The sequence below is a fragment of the Pseudorasbora parva genome, chromosome 7 (assembly GCF_024679245.1).
Source record: "Pseudorasbora parva isolate DD20220531a chromosome 7, ASM2467924v1, whole genome shotgun sequence".
NCBI classification, from domain to species: Eukaryota; Metazoa; Chordata; class Actinopteri; order Cypriniformes; family Gobionidae; genus Pseudorasbora; species Pseudorasbora parva.
The window spans coordinates 26,511,797-26,524,242 of NC_090178.1; the positions used below are offsets into that span (position 1 = coordinate 26,511,797).

Sequence of the window (12,446 nt, forward strand, 5' to 3'; positions counted from 1 at the left end):
TTAGAGAATAAGCCAAACATTGTTTGTGTACAAGAGTCATGGCTCAAGCCAAATCTTCAATTTGTGTTACCAGGTTATACGTCAGTTAGGAGGGATAGAGTGGGGAAACAAGGTGGAGGTGTAGTAACTTTTTTGGAAGAAGGAACCATTTATAGGGAATTAGAAGAGATTAAGGATATTGAATGTGTTGTGGTAGAGGTATTTCTTGAAAAAGAGTCAATTGTTATATATAATTTTTATAACCCATGTAAGAAGATATCAATAAATTTGTTTGGAAAAATTGAAAAATGCAAAAAGGAATTATGGTGTGGTGATTTTAATGCACATAATGGGATGTGGGGAAGTAAAAATATAGATCACAATGGGGAAGTAATGGAACAAATTATGGATGATAGAGGGTTAGTATGCTTAAATACAGGAGAAGGCACTAGGTATAATATAACAGATAATACGGTATCAAATATAGATTTAACATTAATATCAAATGGAATGGCTGAAATATGTGAATGGAAAGTAAGCAGTGAGAGTACAGTTGGAAGTGATCATTTTCCAATTGTTTGTAAAATACATGTAAATGGTAGTAATAAGAAAGAAAGGAATTAATGATATATTTAAACAAAAAAGGTAAGGTAAATAATAATTTGGAATATATACTAGGATATGATTTTAATAGAGACAGAGTAGGATACATGACATTAATAAAATACTTATATAAAACTGGGTTAAGGGAAAGGATTAAAATATAGAACGTGGATGATCTAGTCAATTCTGGATCTCAGGACACCACATAATTAGACTGGAGGAGCTGAACACGCAGCGCCAGGTGGGTCCTGGGAAGAAGGAATAGGATAGAGCATAGTTTTTTTTTTTATGTAAGTAGGTATGATAGGAAAAGAGTAAAAGCAAGAACAATTTGATGAATAAACTGTGACTGCATAACAGCAAAAGTAGGTGGCGATATGCACCTATTATGCAAAGCGCCAGTAAACAGAAGAATAAATAGAAGAACACAGCCGTGCGGACCGGTATATGCTTAATAATACATTAGCCAGCTAAACCATGCCGACCGCTCTGTTGTTTTTTGCTTTGCTTTCGTGGTTTTCTCTTACAGAGGGAACACCACACGAAGGTAAGATAGCAATATGTTCCGTTTTAATTCCATTTCTAGGATATAAGAAACGAAACGAAACGAAACTGTATTTTATAATGAAGAGCACTGATATGTGCCGCTCAAAAAGAAAGAAGACAGGCGCATAATGGGCCAATTAGTTGTGTCGTACATAAAATTACGTGTTAAAAGTAACTTAGCTCATTCCCCAAAACATAGCCTACTTGCATTTTATCAGAGAAATATGACATTCTGATCAACTTGTCGATTTAAAGTGTATAGTTAAATGAGTAGCATGCTACATGTGTTCATTCTAAACTCCAAAACCAGTTGTAATGACGGAAATACGAAGTTTTGACTAATTTGATGAATTCCATCGCATGCAGCAGATGAAACGTGTGTTGGAATGCAGAGAGAAGATGGCTCCTACGTCTTCGACTTGCCGAACTCCGTGACATTTAACGTGCAAAACGATACATGTGACGCAGAGTGGACCATTGATGTAAGCCTATCAAAACTCGTCTCTCATGACATTTATTTTATTTTTAATAGACAAATAAAATGTCACCACTTAGGCTACAGCGGGCGAAAGGCCGCTATAATATTCCAATATGGATATTACTTGGGGTAAAATCCCAAGTATGATTTTAAAGAGTTAGTTCACCTAAAAATTAAAATTTGCCCATGATTTACTCACCCTCAGGGGAGGCCTTCTGTAGCGAATCGATGAGTTTGTGTAAGAAAAATAGCCATATTTAAAATTGTAAATGATAGCTTCTGGCAGATCACCTTCCTTATTCACTTGAGGGTGAGTAAATCATGGGTTAATTTTAATTTTTGGGTGAACTAAAAGACCAATTGTGGTAACTAATAACACCAGGCTGGCAAATGGTTTCATATGGCAACTTGGAGTAAAAAGTAAAAGGCCCCTCTACCTATTATAGCTAAAAGTCTTTATTTTAGGACCAGGGCGTTCTAGCCATGGTATATGGTATATATATTATGTTCTCATTTTCTGTGCTTTGTCTGATAGGCCTACTATTTGTCACTGATTGTTCAAATAATTAGTTTTGTCTTGTATCAATGACAATAGTCAAAAGAAGAAAATAGTGTTAAATGTTTTGTTATCTTTATGTCCCTTAGGGATCCTTCACTGCAGTCCTGGAACAAAATTTTATAGCCTTTTTTCATCCTTTCAAAGAAGTAACTTGGCTTGGAATCAGGGTGAAATACTGTCCAGTTTCACTCAGATTCCATGTCTCTTGTCCTGTGAGTTCAGTTATTTATCTGCTCAGAATGGTTTTACTGCTTTATATTTAAAGGATTGCATTTATTTACAAATCAAATAATTTTGGATTCTCTTGTAGATTTACACCAAGGAACTCATGTGTTATTGTGAGTAGTTTTTCTTTCTGCTGCCTCTGACAGAATCTATACATCAATATTACAAGATTACATTGGCATCCAATTCTGTTAAATCAGGTACCAATTCTACAGACAACAATCCAGTTAACAACACATCTCTGCCATCTAGAGGTAAACAATATTAATTTTCCAGCACTTTAAAAAAAAGATAAATTATCTAAAATTGTTAAGCATTGGGGTAGAACAAAAAAGCAAATGTACGTTTATGATTTAAGTGCCTGTGATAGCCACCAGAGGGCATTCCAGCACAGACTATTGTCATTTACTTTTCCCATAATCCATTGGCTGGTGTCTTATTGCTTACAGTTGTGTCTTAACTCAGTCACTAATTGCTAAGTCTTGCAAGCGTTCGTATTGCATTTCTGAGTGCTTTTCTGTGCTCCGACCGAATTCGCCTATTCTACAACCTAAAATTATGTACTTTTTTTGTGAAGAAATGCATCCCTTCATCGTTTCAACTGCCCTGTCAATCATAGACACAGTTAAAATCCTCCACATGCAATTTCATTTCCTACCGGATCGGAGATAGGTAATAAAGCTTTATTCTGATAAACATCAGAATAAAGCAAATTATCAAACAATCTAAAATTACATATCTGAAACATTGGGATCAGAAAACCAAAACACAAAGTAAATTACAATTCTTTCGAACTCCAAAATCAAATTATGAATTGGAAGAATATCTCCAGAGTGTTGGAGACACAAAGCAGAGAAGGATCCTGACCAAGTACAGGCTCAGTGAGCACAGTCTGGCCTTCGAGACTGGTGTCATGAGAAATAGTGTCCGCTTAGGACCCCAGAGCGATCCTATTGGCTGAAAGAACATCTGTTCAAAGCAAGATTACAATTCATACAAAATCAAGTTTTGATTTTGATTTTTGTTGTTTAAATTGTGTTCAAATAGTTTTTCATTTACTAGTATATACCGGAAACTATACGTTGTGAAATCAAGCATATCTCGTTCTTAAAGGGTTAGTTCACCCAAAAATGAAATTTATGTCATTAATGACTACATGTCGTTCCAAACCCGTAAGACCTCCGTTCATCTTCGGAACACAGTTTAAGATATAATTTAGACCGAGAGCTTTTCTGTCCTTCAGTGAAAGTATATGCACACTATAATGTCCATGTCCAGAAAGGTAATAAAAACATCATCAAAGTAGTCCATATGTGACATCTGTGGGTTACTTAGAATCTCTTGAAACATCGAAAATACATTTTGGTCCAAAAATAACAAAAACTACGACTTTATTCAGCATTGTCTTCTCTACCGGGTTTGTTTTCAATCCTCAAACAAATATTTGAACGGTTATGAATCAGCGTATTGATCCATAATTCGGATCGCGTGCACAAACTGCCAAACTGCTGAAATCACGTGACATTGGCAATCTAAATCTGCTGTTAATAAAGACCTACTGAAGTGAATCGATGGGTTTTTGTAAGAAAAATATCCATATTTGACACATTGTAAAGTAAAATATCTAGTTTCCGGCAGATCACTTTCCATATTCAATTTATGGGAAAAGTGTAACTGGCTTGATGATAACGTCAGACTTAATGTAAAAAAAGCAAAACTGCTGCCATAATGAGGTCTTCAACTCTGCTCCTGAGGACCCACTGTCCTGCAGAGTTTAGATCCAACCCTAATCAAAGACAGGTGAAGCTGAGGCACAATGACAGGTGAAGCACACTGGAACAATGATATTACGCAGCGGCTGAATATAGGCTAACTTTCGTCAACATAACCACATGGAAACCTGCTTAGAGAACGTGCTGAGGACAATTTTTAGGTGCTCCGTAATATCATTGTGCCGCTGCACCCATGGTATGGCAGCAAAGTTCCTTGATTATTTTGTAGAAATTAGAGTATTCCCTATCCATATCGGTCTAGAAAATTGCAACTTTTCATTTTCCGTCGGTTTTATACATGTAATGCCGCGTTCCAGGCAACCCGTAACCTGTGTTTTTTCAAACCTTCTACCCGTGAAAATGCACTGGAATGGCCGTCAAACCTGTGACTTCCCACCCGTGAACTCGATGTACTCCCAGTTATGAGTTCTGACGTCACATAGCCAGCAAGAAAACAATGGCAGCCTCTATGGATGCTGTGTTTATGGAAGTCATACATTAAAAACCAAATCGTTTATTAAAATAAGGTATTGCTCTAACATTATTTATCTGCAAATGTTATGCATTATCAGCAGCTAGTTTTCACTCCATTGAGTGAAAGAGTAAATTAATACCAAATACATTTCCAAATAAATAACATAAAATAAAAGGTATTAAAGCTTTTCTTGCCTTATGCACCGTTTTTATCCTCCTTTTCCCTCAAATAATCAAGGATGAAGCACCTTTGGCGATATAAATTAGAATAAACCCTATACAGTCCACCATGCTTTGTTTACATCTAGCTATCACAATTCCTCGCGCTCAGGCAGTTTGGTGTGACTTTGCCTGGAATGCTACAAAGTCGTGAGTCGTGATTTGAAGTCGCAATTTACAGGCTGAAAAACCTGCCTGGAATGCAGCATAAAAACCTGTGAGTTGTGCTTGTTCAAATTTTCAGGCTAAGTCAACGTTTCCTAAAAACTCCCTACTGCAGATTTAACCGGGTTTATAAAGGCAATGGATAATGAGAACAATAGTCTTTGAGGGAATGACAATAGTCTGGGTCGGAGTGCTCTCTGGTAACTATAAAGGCACTCTAACTGGTGATAGTGACACTACCTTTGTTTTGGTAAGGAAGAATTAAAAAAATCATGAAATGGTGGTAGGGATGTAGTACTGCATTACAGAATGGATAACAAGGAGCTTCTGTAAGTCCATGTAATTCACTTTTGTAATATAATTGCGTTTACAGATATATTGTTCTCTGATTCAACAAAGAGACACCACAGTAAGTAAAGTCTGTACAACATCCATAATAATTGACTAAATACACTGCATTTGGAAAAAGTGATCAAGCAATATTTTTACTGTCTGGCAAAAATGTAGACACATTTCAAGACATTGCCAATGAAAATAAGGAGGATCGCCATTTTACCATTAAAGTATGACTGTATAACAAGTTAAATGCAAATCATACACACTAGCTATGTTCCATCCACCTATTTTTATTCGCATTTTGGGACACCGCATCAAAAATGCAAAAAAATGGAAAAACTCCAAGATGCGGATACATTTTAATAATGTGCATAAATTTTAAAAATTTGCATAAATAACGTTTGCACTCGTTTGAGTCGTATACATTTCCTATCCGATACAAAGACATGCGCATAAACTATGATGCAAATGCATTTACAGAGTAAATTCCTCGATGTGCATAAAAAAAGTGACTTTCGCAATGTAATAGCTTAACTGTACTAACCAGTGGAAAAATCTTGTTTGCAAAACATCAGAAAAGCTGTTTTTGGTCATTCAGATGTCTGTTGTTGTCAAAGATAGTCGGTTTATTTCATTCCTAAAACTGTCTTACATGACTGCTTTCCCAAACAGCAGCATCAGACTCTGAAAGTAAGACAACAAGTTTATTGAGACGCACAAGTTTCTCTGAGAAGCGAATCATTTATTAAATGAAGGTATATATATGGTGGCTTCTCCTGTAATTTTTTTAAGGGTTGTTTATCAGGAAGTGACGATCATGTTCTCTTAAAGCTACACTGTGTAACTTTTTTAGTTTATTCCTAACTAAAAACACTTAGTTCTTTCAAAAATATATGTGCTCATTAATGTATATTTACTTCTTTCAAGTAGTAAAGTATTTTCGTAAGTTTATAATATGCCATTGAATATACATACGGGTGAGGGGTTTGAATGCTGGTCGCCATGTTGTCCCTCCATCTTGAAAGTACATTAGCCAAAGAGGGACATACCCGTAAATTCAAGCTTCGCTTTTCGTGTTTTAACACTCGAATGGCAGTCATGAACGAGGTCGAACTGGAAGCCATGTTAATCTTGGACTAAATCGGCCACTGTAAAAGTTAAAATGAAATTGGAATTGAGAGGAACAGAAACTAATATTCACTGAATTTTTGTCATATACCTTTTAACTGCTAGATGGGGGAAAATATCACACAGTGTAGCTTTAAACTCACTGGATGGAAACGGTGCTTTATTCGCAAATGTTTTATGTGGTACTGCACTTTTGCGCATAAGTTACATTCGCAACTTTGGATGGAAACGGTTTCTTGCCCGAATTTACTGTCATTATGGTTGATGACGTTCATAAATTCAACACAAAACTAAAGAATAACAGCAGTATTAATTATCCTCATCTCATTGTAGGTTAAGATTGTGAAACCAAATGAACCAAGTTTTCTCTATATTTGTTGAAGCTTGCACAAATGCAACTTTAAAGTTACTGTTGTGCAAGTTTACCAAAAGCCATTGCCAAAAACACAAGGATCAGTTCTGTGTCAAAATCAGTAATCAAGCAATCTAAGAGAGGTTACTAATCCAACACCCACTCCAAGTACGACCAAAAACAACTGCACTAAACTATGAATCAAACAAGAAATGATTAATAGGTTCAGATTGTGGAAACTAGACTAGAGTTCTGGAGACAGGGAGGGAACACATTACAAGTAGTCTGGTGACGTAACAGGGAACTTATTGTAAGTAAAACTGTGTATAATTTGAATAAAATGAACTTGTGGAAGTGTAGCAAATTAGTGATAAACTGTACTTGTAGTAGCATAAAAGTCTTTAATATAATTTTTATAATATCTGAAAACAGCATTTTCATAAAGCATTTATCTTAAAGCAGGTGTCATGAAACCTGTATGTATATTTTGCTGATTTTGTTTTTTCTTACCTATAGATTGTGCAATTGCTGTTTTTGCCACATTTGTTATAAGTGTTGTCATTTTGACTTTCTTCATCTTGAGGACAAACAGGTATTTAACACATTAATGCATGAAATCTTATAGCTGTAGTTATTTAGTTATCTTTTTATTAACTAAAAATATTTAAATGACTTGTTCTTTTTTTTTCTTTTTTTTTTTCTAGCACTGCAAAAATCCTGGAGCCTCAGCTGATGAACAAAACCAGACTGGTTGAGAAGAATTAACCAGCCATCTGTACCTGCCCAACAAACAACAACACATGGCGTGGAGTCATAACACATTATCCTATATAAATGTAATACACTATATTATATTATATTATATTATATTATATTATATTATATTATATTATATTATATTATATTATATTATATTATATTATTAGCTAACGCTGTTTTAAAGCATGGCAGCTTTGGACTGGTTTAAGCTGGTCATGTGCTTGTCCTAAGTTGGTCCTTAGAAACTATGATACAGCTCAGGACCAGCTCAAACAGCTGTCATGCTTCAAAACATATCTAACCAGCATATGCTAGGTTTTTGTTTTTTTCTCAACGGGGAATTTAAATGTTTTATATTATATTATATTATATTATATTATATTATATTATATTATATTATATTATATTATATTATATTATATTATATTATATTATATTATATACTAACAATACTGGGACTTTCAACACTGCTTGAAAAAGTAAAGTAAGGAATTACAAATTAATTACAGTAATACAATATGGGATTTAACATCAAAATGTAAACACTTTTTGTAAACAAAAAGAAAAAAACAATGTTTTTAATGTTTAATGTAATTGTTCAAGAATAATTTATGCCATTTTATATTACTTATTAATTTAAAGAGCAGTTTCATGTATGTCCTTGTATTGTCCTTGTAACTGGTCAAGGTTGAAATGGAATTTGGAGAGTCAGTAGTAATAAGTAATGCAGTACTTTTTAGAGAGAGTAATACAAATGATTATATTATATTATTTTAGATTAGATTAGATTAGATTAGATTAGATTAGATTAGATTAGATTAGATTACAGGTCCTTCTCAAAAAATTAGCATAATGTGATAAAAGTTCATTATTTTCCATAATGTAATGATACAAATTTAACTTTCATATATTTTAGATTCATTGCACACCAACTGAAATATTTCAGGTCTTTTATTGTTTTAATACTGATGATTTTGTCATACATCTCATGAAAACCCAAAATTCCTATCTCAAAAAATTAGCGTATTTTATCCGTCCAATAAAAGTAAAGTGTTTTTAATACAAAAAAGTCAACCAAATAATTATGCTCAGTTATGCACTCAATACTTGGAGGTGTTATGGAGGCCCAGGATGCTTCGATAGCGGCCTTAAGCTCATCCAGAGTTTTGGGTCTTGCGTCTCTCAACTTTCTCTTCACAATATCCCACAGATTCTCTATGGGGTTCAGGTCAGGAGAGTTGGCAAGCCAATTGAGCACAGTAATACCATGGTCAGTAAACCATTTACCAGTGGTTTTGGCACTGTGAGCAGGTGCCAGGTTGTGCTGGAAAACTAAATCTTCATCTCCATAAAGCTTTTCAGCAGATGGAAGCATGAAGTGCTCCAAAATCTCCTGATAGCTAGCTGCATTGACCCTGCCCTTGATAAAACACAGTTGACCAACACCAGCAGCTGACATGGCACCCCAGACCATCACTGACTGTGGGTACTTGACACTGGACTTCAGGCATTTTGGCATTTCCTTCTCCCCAGTCTTCCTCCAGACTCTGGCACCTTGATTTCCGAATGACATGCAAAATTTGCTTTCATCCGAAAAAAAGTGCTTTGGACCACTGAGCAACAGTCCAGTGCTGCTTCTCTGTAGCCCAGGTCTGCTGCTGTTTCTGGTTCAAAAGTGGCTTGCCCTGGGGAATTCGGCACCTGTAGCTCTGGATGTTTCTACTCCAGACTCAGTCCACTGCTTCCACAGGTCCCCCAAGGTCTGGAATCGGTCCTTCTCCACAATCTTCCTTAGGGTCCGGTCACTTCTTCTCATTGTGCAGCGTTTTTTGCCACAGTTTTTCCTTCCCACAGACTTCCCACTGAGGTGCCTTGATACAGCACTCTGGGAACAGCCTATTCGTTCAGAAATTTCTTTCTGTGTCTTACCCTCTCGCTTGAGGGTGTCAATGATGGCCTTCTGGACAGGGTCGGGTCAGCAGTCTTACCCATGATTGCGGTTTTGAGTAATGAACCAGGCTTGGAGTTTTTAAAAGCCTCAGGAATCTTTTGCAGGTGTTTAGAGTTCATTTGTCGTTTCAGATGATTAGGTTAAAAGCTCATTTAGATAACCTTTTTATGATGTGCTAATTATTTGAGAATTTTGTGTTTTCATGAGCTTTATTCCAAAATCATCAGTATTAAAACAATAAAAGACCTGAAATATTTCAGTTGGTGTGCAATGAATCTAAAATATTTTGTAATCTAGCTTGTTTCTTACTGTAGTTTTAGGCAATCTTTTTCGACTGTTGTATTTGTAACCGTTGTCTTTTTTTCTGTCGCTAGCTTATTGTTTACTCTTCTTGGTGTATTAGGTTATTCTGAAACTGCCATTAAATTTTTCAAATGGATATTCTAAGTCTCTGAAGTCTGAAATATGTCGCCTCACAGGCAGGCCAAAACGTGTGTGTGTGTGTGTGTGTGTGTGTGTGTGTGTGTGTGTGTGTGTGTGTGTGTGTGTGTGTGTGTGTGTGTTTCAAGAACATTTCTTTGAATTGACATTAACACGACTCAGTATTGCAAAAACAAAAATATAGCCTAGTAACTCCAAAAATCTGAAAATTCTGCCGTTATCATTATTGTATAACTTACAGCTAGGTTAGCTATAACCCTGCCTACGTTAAACAAGATAACGATTTAACGTTAGTAGTAGTAATGGATCGTTAATAAAAATAACACTTACCAGTGGGCAACGGCTATACATGCCACCTGTCTAAGTGAGTTGAAGAGATCAAATGAGGATCAACGTTTTGATCGTTTGAAACGGCAACTAAATAATCCAGTCAGTGATTACTCTGAATGCAGAGTTTATTAAAAACATTAAGTGAAGTGTGTGTTGCTTAGCAACAGAATGTGTGGCACACGTCAACATCGGGTGCTTGTTGGAAAAGCGGAGCACACAGGAGGATAGACAGACACCACAGCACAGCGTTATGGCGGACAGAAACGCTCTGGAGAAACTCGATTTCGGTGCTTTAAGCCCCGAACAACAGGAGAAACTGCATCAGTTCAAGGTATTTAATTTTCTGCTGCTAAAAATGTGTTAACAAGTCGGTCTACTAGCTTACGTCGATATATAACCTTTATGAGAAATGTAATTGATTTCTTTTAAAGCATATGATTCGAAATTAAATTATAAGTGATAACATGTCTTACTCCAGATCAAGACGAGGATAGATAATGAAAGATATTTAAGATCTCACCCAGACGTGGAACTGTTACTGAGTGACTTCTTAAGGTAAGTCTTCATGTTCATCAAGATCATACAGCACATTTTGTTATATTCATCCATGCCTCCCTCTCTCTAACAGGAGTGTGTTTCTGAAAAGGCCTACAGATATTCGTGAATTTGCAGCAGGTATATTTTTTCAACTGTCTGTCCCAAGCAATATTAGCATTAGGCTACCCACTCTGCTGACAGATTTGCACACTTTCTTGCAAATTACTTGTTTGGAAATTGTCTCCTAATAACATTCAGAATGTTTTTTTATGTATTAGATTTTTTTTTCACCATGTGAATATTCTGTTTTCTAGTCTTAAATAGAATCTAGTCTGTTAATAGTCTTAAATAGAATAATTTATTATTATTCAAAAAAGAATTGTTGAGCTTATATTATAACAGAAATTTATCTTGAGCTAACATAATTTTACTTAAAGGGTTAGTTCACCCAAAAATTAAAATTCTGTCATTAATTACTTACCCTAATATCGTTTGACACTCATAAGACCATCTTCAGAATGTTCTGATTCATCTTCAGAACACAAATGAAGATATTTTTGTTGGAATCCGATGGCTCAGAAAGGCCTTCATTGATACCAATCATTTAATGAAAAGACGAGAATAGTTTTTGTGCGCAAAATTTTTTTAAAAAATAACGACTTCTGAAGAGATGGCCGATTTAAAACTATTCTCTTAGCTTAATAAAATTATTGTAGAACCACTGTAGTGAGAGGGACTTTTAACAATGTATTTAGTGCCTTCCTTGTATAAGTCTTGAGAGAGGAAATGACATTGGGGTCAATGAAGGTCTTTCTGAGCCATCGGATTTTAACAAAAATATCTTCATTTGTGTTCTGAAGATGAACGGAGGTCTTATGGGTCTGGAACAGCATGAGGGTGAGTAATTAATGACAGAAATTTCATTTTTGGGTAAACTAACCCTTTAATTGCATCTTATTTGAGTTTATAATAATAATGATGATGATGCACTATTACGTTAAATTGTATACTCTTACAATTATAGTCTCTCTCTCTCTCTATCTCTCTATCTCTCTCTCTCACTCACTCACTCACTCACTCACTCACTCACTCACTCACTCACTCTCTCAGATCATTTCAGTGACCCAGGACTGTCAAAGAAAATTCAGGCCCAAATGAATATCCACAATAAGTGAAAAGTGTGGATTTACACTTTTGTTTTTTTAATTAAAAAACATTGGAAATGATAAAATGTGTGCCTGTCATGATCCCTCTGTACACACTGTGTTTGAAAGTATCTTTGTTGTAACTCTTCATTATCAGCAACAATTAGCATGAATGTACCAGTATCAGGGGAGAGGACAGTCCAGGCTTGTTTTCTAAATGAGTCCACAGGGATGACAGATGAAATGGGCTACATTGAACGGGTCTTTCTGTTCTTTAAGTATCCAGAGAAGTTCAACATTTTGTAAAATGCAATAAATTAAAATCAAGAATCTGATTTTTGAATTCCCTTTATTTAACATTTATCTAACTAAGAAAAGTACAAAGAATTTTTTTTTTTTTAATGATTCTTCCTTCTGAATTTCCTTTTCATGATGAGCCATACATTT

General features: G+C 35.4%; 1 protein-coding gene and 1 long non-coding RNA gene across 3 annotated transcripts in view; one reads left to right on the top strand and one right to left on the bottom strand.

Moving 5' to 3' along the window:
- Window positions 1-10,556, bottom strand: part of LOC137083121 (uncharacterized) — a 178,978-nt gene extending 168,422 nt beyond the window's left edge. Inside the window, exon 1 of the long non-coding RNA XR_010906458.1 lies at window positions 10,318-10,556. This is a non-coding gene — a long non-coding RNA (uncharacterized lncRNA). The remainder of the gene's footprint in view (window positions 1-10,317) is intronic.
- Window positions 976-12,334, top strand: LOC137083119 (uncharacterized). Of its 2 annotated transcripts, none has more exons than XM_067448827.1 (10): window positions 976-1,129; window positions 1,495-1,610; window positions 2,252-2,377; window positions 2,476-2,503; window positions 2,591-2,644; window positions 5,394-5,429; window positions 10,479-10,648; window positions 10,796-10,872; window positions 10,946-10,992; window positions 11,965-12,334. In XM_067448827.1, exons 1-10 carry the CDS (start codon window positions 1,060-1,062, stop codon window positions 12,027-12,029), a joined length of 789 nt encoding a protein of 262 aa, XP_067304928.1. In that variant the 5' UTR covers window positions 976-1,059; the 3' UTR covers window positions 12,030-12,334. The 2 variants fall into 2 exon arrangements, with proteins under 2 accessions (XP_067304928.1, XP_067304929.1); XM_067448828.1 differs by having other exon boundaries at window positions 1,018-1,129; window positions 1,498-1,610.
- The last annotated feature ends 112 nt before the right edge of the window (window positions 12,335-12,446 follow it).

Bases quoted from the DNA above. Each gene is read 5' to 3' on its own strand.
- LOC137083119 (XM_067448827.1), top strand. From the start codon at position 1,060: ATGCCGACCGCTCTGTTGTTTTTTGCTTTGCTTTCGTGGTTTTCTCTT. The intron at 1,130-1,494 runs GTAAGATAGCAA...CATCGCATGCAG, and splicing joins AGAGGGAACACCACACGAAG to CAGATGAAACGTGTGTTGGA. The intron at 1,611-2,251 runs GTAAGCCTATCA...TATGTCCCTTAG, and splicing joins ACGCAGAGTGGACCATTGAT to GGATCCTTCACTGCAGTCCT.